General features: G+C 44.1%; 2 protein-coding genes across 7 annotated transcripts in view; both read left to right on the top strand.

Moving 5' to 3' along the window:
- Positions 1–14,329, top strand: part of sh3kbp1 (SH3-domain kinase binding protein 1) — a 24,992-nt gene extending 10,663 nt beyond the window's left edge. For 2 of the 6 annotated variants that reach the window (XM_046292749.1, XM_046292747.1), the window contains exons 4-20: positions 523–629; positions 1,234–1,378; positions 1,577–1,650; positions 4,811–4,900; positions 5,200–5,313; positions 6,843–6,912; positions 7,071–7,165; positions 7,542–7,637; positions 7,750–7,801; positions 8,816–8,893; positions 9,838–9,976; positions 10,062–10,132; positions 10,535–10,644; positions 12,765–12,905; positions 13,215–13,441; positions 13,542–13,605; positions 13,716–14,329. In XM_046292749.1, the coding sequence (XP_046148705.1) occupies positions 523–629; positions 1,234–1,378; positions 1,577–1,650; positions 4,811–4,900; positions 5,200–5,313; positions 6,843–6,912; positions 7,071–7,165; positions 7,542–7,637; positions 7,750–7,801; positions 8,816–8,893; positions 9,838–9,976; positions 10,062–10,132; positions 10,535–10,644; positions 12,765–12,905; positions 13,215–13,441; positions 13,542–13,605; positions 13,716–13,754 (1,712 nt within the window). In that variant the 3' untranslated portion in view covers positions 13,755–14,329. Of the gene's footprint in view, positions 1–522; positions 630–862; positions 869–1,233; positions 1,379–1,576; positions 1,651–4,810; positions 4,901–5,199; positions 5,314–6,842; positions 6,913–7,070; positions 7,166–7,541; positions 7,638–7,749; positions 7,802–8,815; positions 8,894–9,837; positions 9,977–10,061; positions 10,133–10,534; positions 10,645–12,764; positions 12,906–13,214; positions 13,442–13,541; positions 13,606–13,715 lie in introns of those variants that run through there. The other 4 variants (XM_046292750.1, XM_046292753.1, XM_046292751.1 and 1 more) reach the window with 4 other exon arrangements.
- Positions 14,330–15,450: 1,121 nt separating this feature from the next.
- Positions 15,451–22,189, top strand: part of map3k15 (mitogen-activated protein kinase kinase kinase 15) — a 66,420-nt gene continuing 59,681 nt past the window's right edge. The window contains exon 1 of the mRNA XM_046290962.1: positions 15,451–15,778. Coding sequence (XP_046146918.1) covers positions 15,451–15,778 — 328 coding nt within the window. The remainder of the gene's footprint in view (positions 15,779–22,189) is intronic.

Genomic DNA, 22,189 nt, shown 5'->3' with positions numbered 1-22,189 from the left:
CGACGCTAGGCCAATTATGCTTCGCCCCACGGACCTCCCGGTCGTGGCCTGCAGACATTTTTTGGTACAATGGCAAAGGGTCTGAATACTTTTGTAAATAAGGTATTTCTGTTTTAAATTTAACAAATTGGAAAACATTTCTAAGAACCTTTTTTCACTTTGTCATTTTGGGGTATTGTGTGTAGATTGATGAGGAAACATTTTTATTTATTCAATTTTAGAATAAGGCTGTAACTTAACAAAATGTGGAAAAAGTAAATAATAATATAAAGGGCTCTGAATACTTTCCGAATGCACTGTATATGTTGTTTAGTATATGTGCAGTGGGCTACAAATAATATTTGTGAACATTATACATAATTAAATAGTGTGTGTGTGTGTGTGTGTGTGTGTGTGTGTGTGTGTGTGTGTGTGTGTGTGTGTGTGTGTGTGTGTGTGTGTGTGTGTGTGTGTGTGTGTGTGTGTGTGTGTGTGTGTGTGTGTGTGTGTGTGTGTGTGTGTGTGTGTGTTCGTTCCCCCCAGGAGATCAGATCCGCCAAAGGAGGTGTAAGGCGTCATTTAGCTATGTTCCCCAGAATGAGGACGAGTTAGAGCTGAAGATAGGAGATGTCATCAACATACTGGGGGAGGTGAGAGGGGAGGCTGACATACTGGGGGAGGTGAGAGGGGAGGCTGACATACTGGGGGAGGTGAGAGGGGGGCTGACATACTGGGGGAGGTGAGAGGGGAGGCTGACATACTGGGGGAGGTGAGAGGGGAGGCTGACATACTGGGGGAGGTGAGAGGGGAGGCTGACATACTGGGGGAGGTGAGAGGGGAGGCTGACATACTGGGGGAGGTGAGAGGGGAGGCTGACATACTGGGGGAGGTGAGAGGGGAGGCTGACATACTGGGGGAGGTGAAAGGGGAGGCTGACATACTGGGGGAGGTAAGAGGGGAGGCTGACATACTGGGGGAGGTGAGCGGGGAGGCTGACTGTATGTTTGGCTGTGTTTTTCAACTTTCTCTTTACTGTAGTTACTGTGCCCTCTTGTGGCCACATGACAGACCTATTAAACCAAATTATGATTCGGTAGTGACCCTGCGTTCATTCATAAGCAGGTATATTAACTTCCCCACAGGAGCTAGCTTTCTTGGAGCCGTTGATAGCGTACAGGTCTCCCGACCAGAAACTTGTGGTTTTGATTCCACCCTCAGATAAGTTCACTCTCCCTTCATGTTTCATATGTTCAGGTGGAGGAGGGCTGGTGGGAGGGCAGTCTGAATGGTAAGACAGGGATGTTTCCCTCCAACTTCACCAGAGAGCTGGAGGACACGCCCCCTTCACTAGACACATCCACTAGGTCATCACAGGAGGAGCTACGCAGCAGCAGGACCAGTGAGTCACTCACACTCATGCACGTGTACGCATCACTGGTCAAATGTTTTTTATTAGCATGAAATGGCAGATACGTATGAATACATTTGAATACTATTTAAGGAAATCCAGTTATATGATTCTTCAGAACTCGAAATGGTTTTTAATGCAATTATAAGCATAAATGGTCATTATATGTGTGTGTGCTTTCGTGTGTAGGTAAAGACAGTCCAGGCAGTGAGAGTGATGGCGGAGAGAGTCGCTCTGACAGCGGAGAGATTCAACCCAAAAAGGTTATTATCTATCTGTCTGTCTGTTTGTCTGGACAAACCATTTCTGTGTGTACCTCGCTTTGTGCACAGGGGGATTGTCACACTATAACAGGAAAGGGCCTTCCCCAAACTGTTGCCACAGAGTTGGAAGCACATAATCGCCTCAGATGTCATTGTATCCTGTAGCATTAAGATTTTCCTTCATTGGAAATAAGGGGCCTAGCCTGAACCATGAAAACAGCCCCAGACCATTATTCCTCCGCGACCAAACTTGGCACTACGCATTGGGGCAGGTAGCGTTCTCCTGGCATCTGCCATACCCAGATTTGTCTATCAGACAGCCAGATGGTGAAGCATGATTCATCACTCCAGAGAGCGCGTTTCCACTGCTCCAGTCCCAATGGCGGAGAGCTTTACACCACTCCAGCCGACGCTTGGCATTGTGCATGGTGATCTAAGGCTTGTGTTCGGTTGCTCGGCCATGGAATCCCTTTTCATGAAGATCCCACAAACAGTTATTGTGCTGCCGTTGCTTCCAGAGGAAGTTTGGAACTCGGTAGTGAGTGTTGCAGATGATTTTTAGGTGCTGCGAGCTTCAGCACTCTGTGGTCCCGTTCTGTGAGCTTGTGTGGCCTACCACTTCGCGGCTGAGCCGTTGTTGCTCCTAGATGCTTCCGCTTTACAATATCCACACTTAGAGTTGACCGGGGGCATCTCTAGCAGGGCAGAAATATGACAAACTGACATGTTAGAAAGGTGGCATCCTATGAACGTGTTACGTTGAATGTCACTGAGCTCTTCTGTAAGGCCATTCTACTGCCAATGTTTGTCTATGGAGATTGCATGGCTGTGTGCTTGATTGTATACACCTGTCAGCAACGCGTGTGGATGAAATAGCCGAATCCATTAATTTGAAGAGGTATTCACATACTTTTGGCCACATAGTGTATATATCTATATCGCTCTCGTGAGTGTGTGTGTTCCATTACCAGTCAAATGTTTTGACACACCTACTCATTGGGGCGGCAGGGTAGCCTAGTGGTTAGAGTGTTGTAGAAAATGTAGAAAATAGTCAAAATAAAGAAAAACCCTTGAATTTTTTAAATTTTTAATTTACCTTTATTTAACTACGCAAGTCAGTTAAGAACAAATTCTTATTTTCAATGACGGCCTAGGAACAGTAGGTTAACTGCCTTCCGGTTACTAGTCCAAATCCCCGAGCTGACAAGGTACAAATCTGTCGTTCTGCCCCTGAACAGGCAGTTAACCTACTAGTTAAATAAAGGTCAATTAAAAAATTGAAAAATTCAAGGGTTTTTCTTTATTTTTACTATTTTCTACATTGTAGAATAATAGTGAAGACATCAACACTATGAAATAACACATATGGAATCAAGTACTAACCAAAAAAGTGTTAAACAAATCAAAATATATTTGAGATTTGAGATTCTTTAAAGTACCCACCCTTTGCCTTGATGACAGCTTTGCACAATCTTGGCATTCCCTCAACCAGCTTCACCTGGAATGCTTTTCCAACAGTCTTGACGGAGTTCCCACATATGCTGAGCAATATGCTGAGCACCCAAACCATCTCAATTTGGTTGAGGTTGGGTGATTGTGGAGGCCAGGTCATCTGATGCAGTACTCCATCACTCTCCTTCTTGGTAAAATCGCCCTTACACAGCCTGGATGTGTGTTGGGTCATTGTCCTGTAGAACATCCAATGATAGTCCCACTAAGCGCAAACCAGATGGGATGGTGTATCGCTGTAGAATGCTGTGGTAGCCATGCTGGTTAAGTGTGCCTTGAATTCTAAATAAATCACAGACAGTGTCACCAGCAAAGCACCCCTACACCATCATACCTCCTCCTCCATGCTTCACAGTGGAAACCACACATGGTGAGATCATCCGTTCACCTACTCTGTATCTCACAAAGACATGCCGGTTGGAACCAAAAAAATATCAAACCAAATCAGACCAAAGGACAGATTTCCACTGGTTTAATGTCCGTTGCTTGTTCCCTGGCCCAAGCAAGTTTATTTTTCTTATTGGTGTCCTTTCGTAGTGGTTTCTTTGCAGCAATTAGACAATGAAGGCCTGACTCAAACAGTCTCCTCTGAACAGTTGATGTTGAGATGTGTCTGTTACTGCATTTATTTGGGCTGCAATTTCTGACACTGGTAACTCGAATGAACTTATCCTCTGCAGCAGAGGTAACTCTGGGTCTTCCTTTCCTGTGGTGGTCCTCATGAGAGCCCGTTTCATCATAGCGCTTGATGGTTTTTGCAACTGCACAAGGTTCTTGAAATGTTCTGTATTGGCTGACCTTCATGTCTTAAAGTAATGATGGACTGTTGTTTCTTTTTGCTTATTTGAGCTGTTCTTGCCACGGACTTGGGCTTTAACCAAATAGGGCTATCTTCTGTATACCATCCTTACAACACAACTGATTGTCTCAAATGCATTAAGAAGGAAAAAAATTCCACAAATGAACGTTTAACAAGGCACACCTGTTAATTGAAATGCATTCCAGGTGACTACCTCATGAAGCTGGTTGAGGGAATGCCAAGAGTGTGCAATGCTGTCATCAAGGCAAAGGGTGGCTTTGACTTTGAAGACTCTCTAATCTAAAATATATTTTGATTTATTTAGCACTTCTTTGGTTACTACATGATTCCATATGTTTTATTTCATAGTTTTGATGTTGTCACTATTATTATACAATGTAGAAATAAAGAAAAACTTTTACAAAGATAATTGATCATGAGAAAACCCTTTTGCAATTATGTTCGCACAGCTGAAAACTGTTGTCCTGATTAAAGAAGCAATAAAACTGGCCTTATTTAGACTAGTTGAGTATTTGGAGCATCAGCATTTGTGGGTTCGATTACAGGATCAGAATGGCCAGAAACAAAGAACTTTCTTCTGAAACTCGTCAGTCTATTCTTGTTCTGAGAAATGAAGGTTATTCCATGCGAGAAATTGCCAAGAAACTGAAGAGCTTGTACAGGATGATGAGTTTCAGAAGAAAGTTATTTGTTTAATAATAGTGTAGGTGTGTTAACTAGTTAGTAATAGTGTCGATGTGTTAACTAGTTAGTAATAGTGTAGTAGGTGTGTTAACTAGTTAGTAATGGTGTAGTTGTGTTAACTATAGTAGTGGTAATGTGTGTCTCCAGGTTCGAGGGTTCGGGTTCGGTGACATCTTTAAAGACCAGCCCATCAGACTGAGACCTGCATCTGAAGATATGGACACAGAGGGAGAGAAGGTGACACACACATACACACACACATAATAGTGCATATACAGGTAACTGCCAAAACAATGGAAACACTTGAGTAAATGAGGATAACAAGGTATATTGAAAGCAGATGCTTTCACACAGGTGTGGTTCCTGAGTTAATTAATCAATTAACATGTATAAGAATGCTGGGCAGGCCATTATTTTTATTTTTATATGATTATTTTGCCCCATAGTCACCATCCACAGGGCACGAGTGGTCACTGAATGGTTTGATGAGCATGAAAACGATATAAACCATATGCCATGGCCGTCTCATTCCCCAGATCTCAACCCTATTGAACACTTACTGTATGGGATATTCTGGAGCGGTGCCTGAAACAGTGTTTTCCACCACCATCAACAAAACACCAAATAATGGAATTTCACGTGGAAGAATGGTATGACATCCCACCAACAGAGTTCAAGACGCTTGGAGAGTCTATGCCAAGGTGGATTAAAGCTGTTCTGGCTCGTGGTGGTCCAACATCCTATTAACACACTTTATGTTGGTGTTTCCTTTATTTTGGCAGTTACCTGTATGATGTTTGTGTGTGTAAATGGGAGAAAGGAAGTCCAGACTAGGCTCCGCTTTTTCCTGTCTTTCAGTTTCACAGCAGAGGAAGTACTTCTCATTACAAACATACACACACACACACACACACACACACACACACACACACACACACACACACACACACACACACACACACACACACACACACACACACACACACACACACACACACACACACACACACACACACTCACTTCATCAGTGAGAGAGAGCTCTACGGGGTGTGAGGGAGGGAGGGAAGGAGGGAGGAAGGAAGAGGGAGGCATTGGGGTTTTTCTCCGACGTGTACACACACAGACATACACTGGGTCACTCTGTGGAGGGTAAGACAGCTACATCTCTCTCCTTTTCTCTCTTTCTCTTGACTTTTTCTCTTCCCTCTCGCTGTATTAGTGTTGAATCTGCTTTGTAAAGGGACTGTCTGGATGATGGCTGGGTTACATTTTCTTCAGGGTGTGTCTTGATTAGCGTGTGCTAATCTATGTTTGTCGGGTGTGTGTTTGAGTATGTGAGTTTGGGTACGTGTCACGGTGTGTGTGTTTGAGAATGTGAGTTTGGGTACGTGTCACGGTGTGTGTGTTTGAGTATGTGAGTTTGGGTACGTGTCAGGGTGTGTGTGTGTCTTTGTGTGTGTAGGATGTTTAGCAGCCTGACCTGCTGTGCGGGTGGCTGTAGTGATGGTTTATGGGAAGTGTAGTCTCAGTTCTCTAATGAATGGGGGGGGGGTTACCATGGATAGTTCTGGGGACTAGCATTTAGATGCAGGATCAGATTGTCCCTCCCTAAAAAAAACAGTGTCTAGAGTTAACATCTGTACTAGACTGGAATGTCTCCTCCCCTGAGGGCTGAGGAAGTATCCAGCTGTGTGTCACAGTCTGACGTTACTTTAACGATGGTTGACCAGTTGTGTACGGGTAGGTGAGTGTGTGTGCCTCACACTACTCATATTAGGTACAACTCGGATTAGACTGGGTGGAGAGAGGGGGATGGAGTGAGCTATGAAAGGGTAGGAGGGAGAAAGAGTGAACAAGGGTGGGAGAGTGAGAGAGGGGGAGGGAGAGTGGGTGGTTTACTGAGTGTGAAACAGAGAAGTGTGTGTTTGAGACAGACCAGGCTCTGTGTGTGTGTGTTTCCTGTTGAAGAGCCACTCTTGTTCCACAAACATAGCGTAGGGATCCGTTCCAGCCTTATAACAACAGCCCCTTATACACTACACACACAACTATACATACACTCGCACACACACACGGAGTCCAGTCTGTACGGATTTGATCCCCTGATTATTTCACATGGAGATATATGGGTATGTATTTATGTATTTGTGTGTGTGTGTGTTTCCCTCCACTCCTCTAGGCACAGGTTAGGAAATCACCCTCTGTTGCCCCGGAAACTATGAAGGCGGAACCTGAGGGCAAGGTGAAAGGTGAGAATGAGGGGCCTGGGATCTACTAGATTCTCATTGGACAGTCTGTCTCACTTCCTGATTCATACCTAGAATAAGATAACAATGCTGAGTCTCTTGATTTGCTAGAAATACACTTTGGGGATTCAGAGTTTCTCTTTGTTCTGACTGGTTCTCAGGCCGTGAGCTGTGTAAAGTCATCTTCCCGTACGACGCCCAGAACGAAGACGAGCTGTCAATCAAAGACGGAGAGATCATCTCCATCATTAACAGGGTGTGTGTGTGTATGCAGGGGAGCTTTTAGAAGTAGGGGGTATAATTATCATTATTTATTTTTTATCCAGTCGGATTAATAATCCAAACAGTCTACCTGACCGTTTGGAGGCGTCCGCATGGTCCTAAAGCACACTGTTGCCTCGTTTTGTATCACATTCCAATGATTAAACTCAAGTGTGTGTGTGTGTGTGTGTGTGTGTGTGTGTGTGTGTGTGTGTGTGTGTGTGTGTGTGTGTGTGTGTGTGTGTGTGTGTGTGTGTGTGTGTGTGTGTGTGTGTGTGTGTGTGTGTGTGTGTGTGTGTGTGTGTGTGTGTGATAGAGATAGGGGTGTGTGCATGCGTATAACCTGCGTATGTGAATTCTGTGTGTTGTAGGACTGTGCTGACGCGGGGTGGTGGATGGGGGAGGTAGGGGGGAGAAAGGGAGTCTTCCCTGATAACTTTGTCAAGCTGCTAATTCCTGATGTAGAGGTAAGACACACAATAGAATTGGATTTATGCTGTTATTGCAGTGTTCAAGGAAGGAAATTCCATGAGAGCAAAATTACTTTGTGTGTGTGCATGTGCACGTGTGTGTTTGCAGAGACCAAAGAAGCCGCCTCCCCCCAGTGCCCCATCAGCTAAACACACCACAGGTAATCCCCCTGTCCACACCTCTCTTTTCCTCTCCTCTCTTCCCTTTTCTCCCCTAATCTCCATCCTCTATCGCCATCCTCTATCTCAATCCTCCATCTCAATGCTCTATTTCCATCCTCTATCTCAATAATATCTCTCCTCTATCTCTATCTCCATCCTCTCTCCTTTATCTCCATCCTCTATCTCTCATCTCTCCATCCTCTATCTCAATCCTCTCTCTCCTCTCTCAATCCTCTATCTCAATCCTCTATCTCTCCTCTCTCAATCCTCTATCTCAATCCTCTATCTCTCCTCTCTCAATCCTCTATCTCTCTTCTCTCAATCCTCTCTCTCAATCCTCTCTCCATCCTCTCTCTCAATCCTCTATCTCAATCCTCTATCTCAATCCTCTCTCTCAATCCTCTCTCTCCTCTCTCCATCCTTTATCTCAATCCTCTCTCTCCTCTCTCCATCCTCTATCTATCCTCTATCTCCGTCCTCTATCTCAATCCTCTCTCCGTCCTCTCTCTCAATTCTCTATCTCCATTCTCTATCCTCTATCTCCATCCTCCCTCTCCTCTGTCGCAATCCTCTCTCCATCCTCTATCTCCATTCTCTATCCTCTATCTCCATCCTCCCTCTCCTCTGTCGCAATCCTCTCTCCATCCTCTATCTCCATTCTCTATCTCATCCTCTCCTCTATCTCCATCCTCTCTCTCCTCTGTCGCAATCCTCCATCTTTTCTCTATCTCAATCCTTTGTCTCTCCTCTCTCTGCTCTTCTCCGCTCAGACACTGGTACCGTTTTGTGTGCGTCTCAATCCTCCCTCTATCTCCATGTCTGCTCCTCTATTTTCTGTGTGTGTTAGTGTGTTTAAGGGAGAGAGGCAGAAACCGTTAGCTACGGAGATCATTAAACCAGACAGATAGACAGAGATAGAACGAGAGAGAACCAAAGATGGAGAACCAAAGATCTAGGAAGGAGTGTCAGTAATGTCTCCCTGAGTTGACCCCTGACCCCTGTGTGACCTGTAGAGAAAAGATCGGAAGTCAGAAAGATACCCCCGGAGCGCCCCGAGCACCTGCCTCATAGACCACCTGATGACAACAAAGGTACTATAGTACTACTACAAATACTAAACTCTGCCTCACAGATCTGATGACAACAGAGGTGCTCCCATACTACTACCACAATACTACTATTATACAACTACTACTATACTACAACTACTACCAATACTGCACTATTCCAGTATGATCTGCTATGCCTGCTGCAGCCTGACTACTGCTTTCTCTATGACTACTACCCTATATGGCTATTCAGCCTGCTTGGGCCCTATTCAGCCTGCTTGGATTCTTATTCAGCCTGTTTGGGTTCCTATTCAGCCTGTTTGGGTTCCTATTCAGTAATATATGCCATTTCGCAGACGCTTTTATCCAAAGCGACTTACAGTCATGTGTGCATACATTCTACGTATGGGTGGTCCCGGGGATCCCCTCAGCCTGTTTGGGTTCCTATTCAGCCTGTTTGGGTTCCTATTCAGCCTGTTTGGGTTCCTATTCAGCCTGTTTGGGCCCTGTTCAGCCTGTTTGGGCCCTGTTCAGCCTGTTTGGGCCCTGTTCAGCCTTCTTGGGCCCTATTCAGCCTGATTGGGTTCCTATTCAGCCTGATTGGGTTCCTATTCAGCCTGATTGGGTTCCTATTCAGCCTGATTGGGTTCCTATTCAGCCTGATTGGGTTCCTATTCAGCCAGATTGGGTTCCTATTCAGCCAGATTGGGTTCCTATTCAGCCAGATTGGGTTCCTATTCAGCCAGCTTGGGTTCCTATTCAGCCTGCTTGGGTTCCTATTCAGCCTGCTTGGGTTCCTATTCAGCCTGCTTGGGTTCCTATTCAGCCTGCTTGGGCTTTATGCTGCAGCTCTCCCCACCTCTTCAGCTGGCTGACACCTCACCTCTATGTTGACCGTGTGTGACTGTGTGTATGACGTTCCCATTCCTACTATTTTACCCTCTCCGTATACATGTATGTGTTTGTTAACTTGTGTGCGTGTGTAGGTGAGGAGGTGAAGGTTGGAGAGATCCCTAAGCCCACCCTCCCATCCAAATCTCCAAAGAAGCCCCACCCACCAAAGACAAGCTCCTCCCACCTCCCTCCCCGACGCCCTGACAGACCTGAGAGACCTCCTACTGTACCGTCAGTACACACACACACACACCCACACATACACACACACACAAATCAACACACACTAAAGTTGTTGTTTGGTCTACCTGTTCAGGTGCGAGAGCCCTAAGTTTGAGGGTGGGGCTGTGACTCCAGATCCTGCCTCTGACAGGTCAAAAGATATTGGTGAGTTTGACAGGACAAGGGGCCAATCAGGGTCAGTTTGACAGTTATGTGGCCAGACATGAGTCCAGTCAGAGAAGGAGAGTCGGCTGACTCAAGAGACAGAGGTTTGGCTTTATCTCTCTTTCTCTCTTCCTCTCTCTGTCCATACGCAAGGAATTAGCAACCCTAGCCTTCTTATAGATCAGGACACTGTGTGTGTTTGTTTGTTTGATTGCCTAGTCTCTGGTTAAATGTTAGAATTGTTCCTATAGATTAGCATTATAATGGTTGTATTGTGTGTGTGTGTGTGTGTGTGTGTGTGTGTGTGTGTGTGTGTGTGTGTGTGTGTGTGTGTGTGTGTGTGTGTGTGTGTGTGTGTGTGTGTGTGTGTGTGTGTGTGTGTGTGTGTGTGTGTGTGTGTAGATGTGGTTGACTTGGACTCTGTAGTCTTGTCTACAGAAAAACTAAACCACCCGACCGCAATGAGACCAAGAGTCCTCGACCGCAGACCACGCTCCCAGATCATCAGCACAGTGAGTATACACACACACACACACACACGGGGCCATGCGCAGACCTTTGGTGGGGTCGGTGCTCAACGTAGCTGCTGCTCAGTGCTCTACTGCCGCTTCCCCCTCCTTGATCAGCGATGAAGCTTCTGTCTGGTGTGGCCTACAGACTTCATGTTGTACACAAAGGACATGGTCAACATTCCATGCGTCAGAAGGCTATTAAGCATAAGCAGGATTTCATGTTATTTTTTCAGGAGGGAAGTTAGGTTACATGCAGCCATTTACATGTTGTACACAAAAGACATGAGCAACATGTTCCTATAAACTCGCAGATAGTTTTTTTTGCCCCAATGCAAAACTCAAGTGAGGAGTTGCATGCAGCTAGACAGGATATCAAACACAAGCAAGACACACAGTCAAAGTAGTCATGTTCTTTTTCAGCAAATCTGGGTAATGGTTATTATATGGCAGCCACTACAAAGATTACCCTACATCGTCACACAAAACGCTGATTGTTTTTGCTCCAATGCAATGTGCACGGACTGCATCCTGCTTGTGCAACTGCAATATTCATTACAACAGACAGAGATGGTTGTAACCGTCATAATAGCCTGGCATGTTTGTTGAAATCACCGCAGAGTTTTTAATTCAGCTGTTCAGAAATAAGAAGCAGCGATACAGTAGGCTACATCATCCTGGTTCAGAAGAGGGTGAGGAACGAGAGCAGAAGGGAGCAGCAGCTACTCAGAACAGAATGCGTGTTAAATAATACATGCGCAGAACGTGATCTGGACCGCAGAGGGGCGGGACGGGGGCAAAAACTCAGCCACAGCCAAATGTATTTACTTAAAGCTAGAAACCTTCATTGAAACAATAACAAATTCCTAGATAGAGCTATAGATGCAAGGACTGACCATCCATGATATGAAATGTATAGTTTTAACCATGTTTTGAAGCTTTTCAGTTTGTCTATATTTACATTGTTTCCAAACATTGGAGTTAAACAAGCTTATATTTTGAGTCCTCATGGGGTATGACAGTTGAACTAAGCTCATGAGTCATTTCTAAGTTATATTCTTCAAGAATCAATGAGTACATATCATTCATTTCGAAGTCCAAAAAGGATGTAGCAACTAAGATTCCAGCTTTAATTCCATTCATCCTTTTCTACTGCTCCTCTAGCCAAACTCTCCATTATTTGTTTTAACAGAAGTCTACATTTTTTGCAAAAACACACTGACTCATCACACATTGTAGACGAGAAGTGAATTTATGCTTGCTCCAACGATGCGATCCGGAGGGTGTGACGTAATTGCGGAGCCCCTGGAGGCTTGCAGAGGCCAAATCGAGTTCCATACTCCATCACCGTGTGCCTACCAAATTTTGTAACAATGCGGCTCCGTATAGCTCCGCATTGACATGATTGGTTGACGGTAGGTGGGGGCTGGAGTTCCTGTATAAACATACTTCCTTGACAACATCCTTCACAACAGCTCTGCTCTGATTCGTAAAGCGCAAGAAGTATGAATGTCCTAACTTGTATCGCAGTAAATGCTTTACGGCCAATGCACACTCCAGATTGACCATGCAGCGCCTTTAAGCAACCTATAACTAAAGATTAAAGGGTGATAGGTTAAGTATCTTTGCTATAACCACTACTGGAGTGGGCTATCATCGGATCATCGCTAATGTCGGCTAGATGAATCAGCTAGTTATCTAGGCTATGCTTTCAAAACAAGCTAGTCTTGACATGATTTGAATTTGTTCTGCTACTGACAGTCGGACTGCAGTTGCCTCCTTCTCTGTACCTGACCGTGAAACAGCACATGCTAGCAACTCCAAAGTAACCTACTACTGATGATTTTAATTTCAAACTCACTCCCTACGCTGGTGCATCGCTCCTGCATGAAACGAGGAGGAGTCGGGGGAGGGGACATTATGAGATTCTGAGTTTATGTGAAGTCATCTAGTTTCATAGTCAAATCATTCGAGATTCAGAGTTTATGAGAAGTAATCTAGTTTCATATTAAAATCATTTTTTAATAAAAAGAGCAGGTGTTCCAGCATCCATAGGGCTCTATTTGATGACACCCTTCTCTCTCTTTCTCTCGCTCTCTACTTCCTCTCCTCTTCTGTCTCAGTCTTCTCTGTCCAGTATTGACTTGCTGAACTTTCCTGTGGTGGAGGAGGAGAAGAGTGAGAAGGACAAGGAGGAGGAGCAGGACTCCTTATGTCCAAGACCAGTAGATGTCTCTAAGAGGAAAGCACTTCCCACCATCACTGTAAGAATTGTTTTCATGATTAACCTGCATTTTAGCTGTGAATCAGAGTGTACGTTGTGTGTGTGTATACCCAGAGGGTTATACTACAAAGCAGGACAATCAATTTAGCCAAATAACTTTGATAAACATTGAGAAATAAAAAAGGTTTCAGGTTCCTTAATGAACCTAGACTTGGATATGGATAGCTATAGAACAATATAATCAATCCATGCCCATTTCAAGCATATTTTCCTAATCATTTTGAAGTTTTTAATAAAAATATAAGTAGCTGGCTAACTCATGAATCCTGATTTGTGATAAACCCCACAGGTACCTGACAGTAAGTGTGTGCTGCCCCCCAAGCCTGCGGTCCTCCCCCCACTTTCCACAGGAAGCCTGGCCCTCCACTCAACAAGTCCATCCCCTTCAACTGTAAACCACACCTCTTCCGGGTTAAGCCCCTCCCCTGAGTGTAGGCCGACACCCACCCTGGAGGAGCTGAGAGGACAGCTTAGAGAGCTGAGAGCCTCTGTAGAACTGCTGAAGAGCCAACACAGGTAGGTAGGGGTGTGTGTTTGTTAATATTGTGTGTGTGTGTGCATATGAGTTTGCGTGTGTGCGTGTTAATAGTGTGTGCGTGTGTTGTCTCTGTCCCAGGCAGGAGATGAAGCAGTTGTCTAGTGACCTGGAAGAGGAGAAGAGGATCCGCATTACTCTACAGGTGAATACACACACACACATGGTGATGCTCCCTGTCTAGTGCTTAACAACATGCATTCACTACTGATACAATTTCATCTTATCTATACATTTGGTGTTTGTGTTTTTCAGATAGAGGTGGAGCAGATTAAGAAGAGTTTAGCTAAATGACCCTTCACCCCTCCACTGCGCACACTGATGACATCACCACACACTGCAGCCAGAGTTTAACATCATCCCGAGGCAGGGTTCAGCCGAACTAGTTTGTGCCAAAAAACAACAACAAAAATGACAGACGATCCCAATCCCTCACCCCGTCTGTTAGTTTGTTTGTGTTGAAAAGGCTTGTTTATTTGTCTGTTTACTGCAATCTGATTGGAGTGCTCTGCATCAGGGGAGTGGCCTCAAGTTCTCACCTGTCTGTCACCACGGTACTCAAAACACCTGGAACACCTATTCCTCCTCTTTGTGTCTGTGTGTGTCAAATTACAAGGTTTCCATTGCAACCCCTCACTGTGGCCTTCCTTCCAGTTTTAGACTCCTTCCTTCCCTCCTTCCTCCCTTCCTCCCTTCCTTCCTTCCTTCCTTCCCTCCTTTCTTTCTTTCTTTCAGATGACAAAGAGAAAGTGTCTTGTTTTTTTCTTGGCCATTGCTCTCCAGGAAAGTAAAATAGACTTTTATATTCCAGTGTTCTAAAGATGAAGAGTATGGATGTGTGCCGATTTTAATAAAAAAACATCAACCAAGCTGTTTCCGTGTGCCTCTGTCTGTCCCCCTACCCCCAGGGAGAGCCACGGTATCAGTTACTGTGTCTCTGATAACCCAACCTGGACACACACACACGTGTGTGCATTGGTTTTGTGTGTGAGCGTATGTGTGTGTGTGTAGTGCCACTCCACTGCTCTTTACTCTGTTGATTCAGTTAATTCGTCTGGTAGAACATGACTGAGTCTCCATAGAGCACTGGACACACACACACACACACACACACGCACACAGGCTGCTGTGTTCTTGCTTGTTTAAACTGCTGTATTTGCTGTGTGTGTATGTTTTGTAGGCAAGTGTGTGTTACCATCTCTGTCTCTTCAGGTAGTGTGTGTGTGTGTGCATTTGTGTGTGTCTTTGCGCGTGTGTGTTGCTTCGACTAAAGACAGAGATCGTGTGCGACAGGTCCAGAATGTCCTCGGGGCAGTGGACATAACTCAAAATAACTTGACTGTGTATGTGAGTGTGTGAGTGTTGGCTGGCTAGCTGGTGGTGTCAGATCAGAGGACAGACAGTGTTTTATATTTAGCTGCAGCGGCAGCAGCACCTCAGCCCTGCTAGAGAGCTCTACAACCCAACTGTCTATGTGTGCTGTTTAAGTACCTCTGGGAAGTATAAGCTGTTTTGAAGAGCGTGTATGTGTGTGAGTGTGTGTGTTGTAGAAGGACAGAGCCTGAGGAGATGCACATACCCCGTCCAGACCAGCGTGTGAGTATTTGTGGGAACAAGCGGTGCAGCGTCTGACGGAACCGGAGAGGAGAGGTCTGGATCGACAGATTCACACGCTCCACCGGGCACTAGGCAGCGGACAGCCGGTTTGCTGACTTTCTGATTGTTGACACATTTTCTCAGAGCCATCATATAACTTTCTTTCTCTCTCTCGCTCACTACTCCCCCCCTCGTCTCTGTGTGATAGTGTTGAACTAGCCTGATCTGGTCTGGTTGGTAACACAGTAAGGTAATGATGTGTGAGGTGCAGTCAGTGGACAGACTCGGACCCACACGACTTCCCAGGCAACATATGCACTGAGACACTAGCTCAGCTCCAATCCTCAGGAGGAGAGGAAAACCGAGGAAGAACTCCGCTTTCACCCCTGGTGCCATGGACACGGCTGGTCAGAGTGCGCCGGCGACCGAGGCAGGGGGAGAGGGTCGAGGGGGGGGGGGGGAGAGTCGCGAGGGAGTGTTTGTAGGGTCTGTGGACCGGGAGAATGTGTCCAGCCCAAGCCCCTCCACCAAGCAGCGCTCCCTGAGGGCAGTCTATGTGCTGAACGATGGGCTGAAGGCAGTGCTGGCGACCAGCCCCGAGTCGGGGGCACTCCAGTGTCTGCAGAGAGCCTGTGATGCAGAGAGCGCTCTGCTGACCACCGTCACCTTCGGACGACTGGACTTTGGAGAGACCTCGGTGCTGGACACCTTCTACGATGCAGGTGTGTGTGTGTGTGTGTGTGTGTGTGTGTGTGTGTGTGTGTGTGTGTGTGTGTGTGTGTGTGTGTGTGTGTGTGTGTGTGTGTGTGTGTGTGTGTGTGTGTGTGTGTGTGTGTGTGTGTGTGTGTGTGTGTGTGTGTGTGTGTGTGTCATTTATTATTTCTCACAATCATTTCAACAGTTGAAGTTGAGTTTTGATCTGCTCCTGGGGTTTTTGAAAAATGCTTTTTGCAGGAAGAAAGGTTACAATACATGATATTTGTAATGTTATGAGCAGCTTCAGCCGGGTTAATGAAGATTGAGATTCATAATATATCGGTAATAGGATTTGTCATTGTTTTATTGTGATGATGAACTCACGCAGTATGCACACGTGGTGAAAAGACTGGCAAGAGAATGACTCGAAAAATCCACGAGGGCGCGCAGGAAAACATGCAGCAACACATAGATACCAATTGATTTATTTATTTATTACAAAGGATTTTTTTAAATATGTAAAAATATTCCAAGACTGGAAGGTGTATAAGAAAATATATAGACAAACTTAATAGTGTACTTTCTCACAGCATATTATTTATGCAGCAACGAACACCAAGGCCACATGTTATTTCCTTGTTCTGGTCTGGTGTCCTGACCTTAACCCTACTAACCCCTGCCCTATCCCTACCTGCCTGCTAGCTCTCCAGGAACACATTGCCTGCCTGCCAGCCGGAAATATGACTAGCTGGTATGTGTGCGTGTGCGTGTGTGCGTGTGTGTGTGTGTGTGTGTGCGTGCGTGTGTGTGACAGACTGGCCTTGTTGCGTGTGCCGTTGGTATCACGCTGTGTTGACCCACTTCCTAGTAACACGTGATGTGTTTGTTATATGGGTCGGCTTACAATATCAACTGTCATGATGTTAATGATGATGGCTATGACACACTTACATGTTGTGCTGCGTTCTCTCACTCCCTCGCACTCTCTAATAAGACACAAGAAGCCGACACGCGTGTGCGGCAGCATGGCTGTGTAAGATGATCCTCAGACTGCTTTCATTTCTATTTATACCATACCATTATGTTGTCCACACCTCGCCTACAGCTGCTCCCGAGCCGGGTGACCAAACAACAACACCAGGGCTGCCGTCGGTAGGCAGGAAACAGGACAAAACATTTTCCAACAGAGGATATACTAACGTTACCTGAACTTGTCCAACAAGAAGCACTAAATGTAATTTATCTTGTCAAAAATGTGGACACTACACTACCACTAAAATACAGACACTACACTACCACTACAAGACAGACACTACACTACCACTAAAATACAGACACTACACTACCACTACAAGACAGACACTACACTACCACTAAAATACAGACACTACACTACCACTACAAGACAGACACTACACTACCACTAAAATACAGACACTACACTACCACTACAAGACAGACACTACACTACCACTAAAATACAGACACTACACTACCACTACAAGACAGACACTACACTACCACTAAAATACAGACACTACACTACCACTACAAGACAGACACTACACTACCACTAAAATACAGACACTACACTACCACTACAAGACAGACACTACACTACCACTACAAGACAGACACTACACTACCACTACAAGACAGACACTACACTACCACTAAAATACAGACACTACACTACCACTACAAGACAGACACTACCATTTTAATACAGATACTACCACTACAATACATATGCTACCACTACAATACAGACATTACCACTATAATACAGACACTACACTACCACTAAAATACAGACGCTACACTACCACTAAAATACAGACACTACACTACCACTACAAGACAGACACTACACTACCACTAAAATACAGACACTACACTACCACTACAAGACAGACACTACCATTTTAATACAGATACTACCACTACAATACATATGCTACCACTACAATACAGACATTACCACTATAATACAGACACTACACTACCACTAAAATACAGACGCTACACTACCACTGCAATACAGACACTACCACTGCAATACAGACACTACCACTACAATACAGACACTACCACTATAATACAGACACTACACTACCACTGCAAAACAGACACTACACAACCACTGCAATACAGACACTACACTATCACTGCAATACAGACACTACCACTAAAATACAGACACTACACTACAATACAGCCACTACCACGATAATACAGACACTACCACTACAATACAGACACTACACTACCACTACAATACAGACAGTACACTACCACTACAATACAGACACTACACTACCACTACAATACAGACACTACACTACCACTGCAATACAGACACTACACTACCACTACAATACAGGCACTACCACAATACTACAGACACTACCACTACAATACAGACACTACACTACCACTACAATACAGACACTACACTACCACTGCAATACAGACACTACACTACCACTGCAATACAGACACTACACTACCACTGCAATACAGACACTACACTACCACTAAAATACAGACACTACACTACAATACAGACACTACCATGATAATACAGACACTACCACTACAATATAGACACTACCACTACAATACACATACTACCACTACAATACAGACATTAACACTATAATACAGACACTTCACTACCACTACAATACAGACATTACCACTATAATACAGACACTTCACTACCACCGCAATACAGACACTACCACTGCAATACAGACACTACCACTGCAATACAGACACTACCACTGCAATACAGACACTACCACTACAATACAGACACTACCACTATAATACAGACACTACCACTACAATACAGACACTACACTACCACTGCAATACAGACACTACACTACCACTGCAATACAGACACTACACTACCACTAAAATACAGACACTACACTACAATACAGACACTACCACGATAATACAGACACTACCACTACAATACAGACACTACCACTACAAAACAGACACTACCACAATAATACAGACACTTCCACTACAATACAGACACTACCACTGCAATTCAGACACTACCACGATAATACAGACACTACCACTACAATACAGACACTACCACTATAATACAGACACTACCACGATAATACAGACACTACCACTACAATACAGACACTACCACTATAATACAGACACTACCAATACAATACAGACACTACCACTACAATACAGACACTACCACTACCACTGCAATACAGACACTACAATACCACTGCATTACAGACACAACACTACAATACAGACACTACACTACCACTACAATACAGACACTACCACTACAAAACAGACACTACCACAACAATACAGACACTTCCACTACAATACAGACACTACCACTACAATACAGACACTACCACTATAATACAGACACTACCACTACAATACAGACACGACACTACCACTAAAATACAGACACTACCACTACAATACAGACACTACACTACCACTACAATACAGACACTACACTACCACTACAATGCAGACACTACACTACCACTGCAATACAGACACTACACTACCACTGCAATTCAGACACTACCACGATAATACAGACACTACCAGTACAATACAGACACTACCACTATAATACAGACACTACCAATACAATACAGACACTACCACTACAATGCAGACACTACACTACCACTACAATACAGACACTACCACTACAATACAGACACTTCCACTAACATACAGACACTACACTACAATACAGACATTACCACTACAATACAGACACTACACTACCACTGCAATTCAGACACTACCATGATAATACAGACACTACCACTACAATACAGACACTACCACTATAATACAGACACTACCAATACAATACAGACACTACCACTACAATACAGACACTACCACTACAATACAGACACTACACTACCACTACAATGCAGACACTACACTACCACTGCAATACAGACACTACAATACCACTGCATTACAGACACAACACTACAATACAGACACTACACTACCACTACAATACAGACACTACCACTACAATACAGACACTTCCACTAACATACAGACACTACCACTATAATACAGACACTACCACTACAATACAGACACGACACTACCACTAAAATACAGACACTACCACTACAATACAATACAGACACTACACTACCACTACAATGCAGACACTACACTACCACTGCAATACAGACACTACACTACCACTGCAATACAGACACTACATTACCACTGTAATTCAGACACTACCACGATAATACAGACACTACCAGTACAATACAGACACTACCACTATAATACAGACACTACCAATACAATACAGACACTACCACTACAATACAGACACTACCACTACAATACAGACACTACAATACAGACACTACACTACCACTACAATACAGACACTACACTACCACTACCACTGCAATACAGACACTACCACTGCAATACAGACACTACCACTACAAAACAGACACTACCACTATAATACAGACACTACCACTACAATACAGACACTACACTACCACTGCAATACAGACACTACACTACCACTGCAATACAGACACTACACTACCACTGCAATACAGACACTACACTACCGCTAAAATACAGACACTACACTACAATACAGACACTACCACGATAATACAGACACTACCACTACAATACAGACACTACCACTACAAAACAGACACTACCACAATAATACAGACACTTCCACTACAATACAGACACTACCACTACAATACAGACACTACCACTACAATACAGACACGACACTACTACTAGCAATACAGACACTACACTACCACTGCAATTCAGACACTACCACGATAATACAGACACTACCACTACAATACAGACACTACCACTATAATACAGACACTACCAATACAATACAGACACTACCACTACAATACAGACACTACCACTACCACTGCAATACAGACACTACAATACCACTGCATTACAGACACAACACTACAATACAGACACTACACTACCACTACAATACAGACACTACCACTACAATACAGACACTACACTACCACTACAATGCAGACACTACACTACCACTGCAATACAGACACTACAATACCACTGCATTACAGACACAACACTACAATACAGACACTACACTACCACTACAATACAGACACTACCACTACAATACAGACACTACACTACCACTACAATGCAGACACTACACTACCACTGCAATACAGACACTACAATACCACTGCATTACAGACACAACACTACAATACAGACACTACACTACCACTACAATACAGACACTACCACTACAATACAGACACTTCCACTAACATACAGACACTTCCACTAACATACAGACACTTCCACTAACATACAGACACTACCACTATAATACAGACACTACCACTACAATACAGACACGACACTACCACTAAAATACAGACACTACCACTACAATACAATACAGACACTACACTACCACTACAATGCAGACACTACACTACCACTGCAATACAGACACTACACTACCACTGCAATACAGACACTACATTACCACTGCAATTCAGACACTACCACGATAATAGAGACACTACCAGTACAATACAGACACTACCACTATAATACAGACACTACCAATACAATACAGACACTACCACTACAATACAGACACTACCACTATAATACAGACACTACAATACAGACACTACACTACCACTACAATACAGACACTACACTACCACTACAATGCAGACACTACACTACCACTACAATACAGACACTACCACTACAATACAGACACTTCCACTAACATACAGACACTACACTACAATACAGACATTACCACTACAATACAAACACTACCACTACAATACAGACACCTACCACTACAATACAGACACCTACCACTACAATACAGACAGTACCACTACAATACAGACACTACCACTACAATACAGACACTACCACTACAATACAGACACTACCACTACAAAACAGACACTTCACTACCACTACAATACAGACACTACCACTACAATACAGACACTACCACAATACTACAGACACTACACTACCACTACAATAAAGACACTACCACTAAAATACAGCCACTACCACTACAATACAGACACTACCACTACAATACAGACACTACCACTACAATACAGACACTACCACTACAATACAGACACTACCACTACAATACAGACACTACCACTGCAATACAGACACTACACTACCACTGCAATACAGACACTACACTACCACTGCAATACAGACACTACCACTAATATACAGACACTACCACTACAATATATACACTACCACAATACTACAGACACTACACTACCACTACAATACAGACACTACCACTACAAAACAGACACTACACT

This window comes from Oncorhynchus gorbuscha, linkage group LG12, assembly GCF_021184085.1.
Source record: "Oncorhynchus gorbuscha isolate QuinsamMale2020 ecotype Even-year linkage group LG12, OgorEven_v1.0, whole genome shotgun sequence".
Classification (NCBI taxonomy): domain Eukaryota; kingdom Metazoa; phylum Chordata; class Actinopteri; order Salmoniformes; family Salmonidae; genus Oncorhynchus; species Oncorhynchus gorbuscha.
The sequence above is the reverse complement of the archived record's forward strand: the minus strand, read 5'-3'. Positions and strand labels throughout refer to the sequence as shown.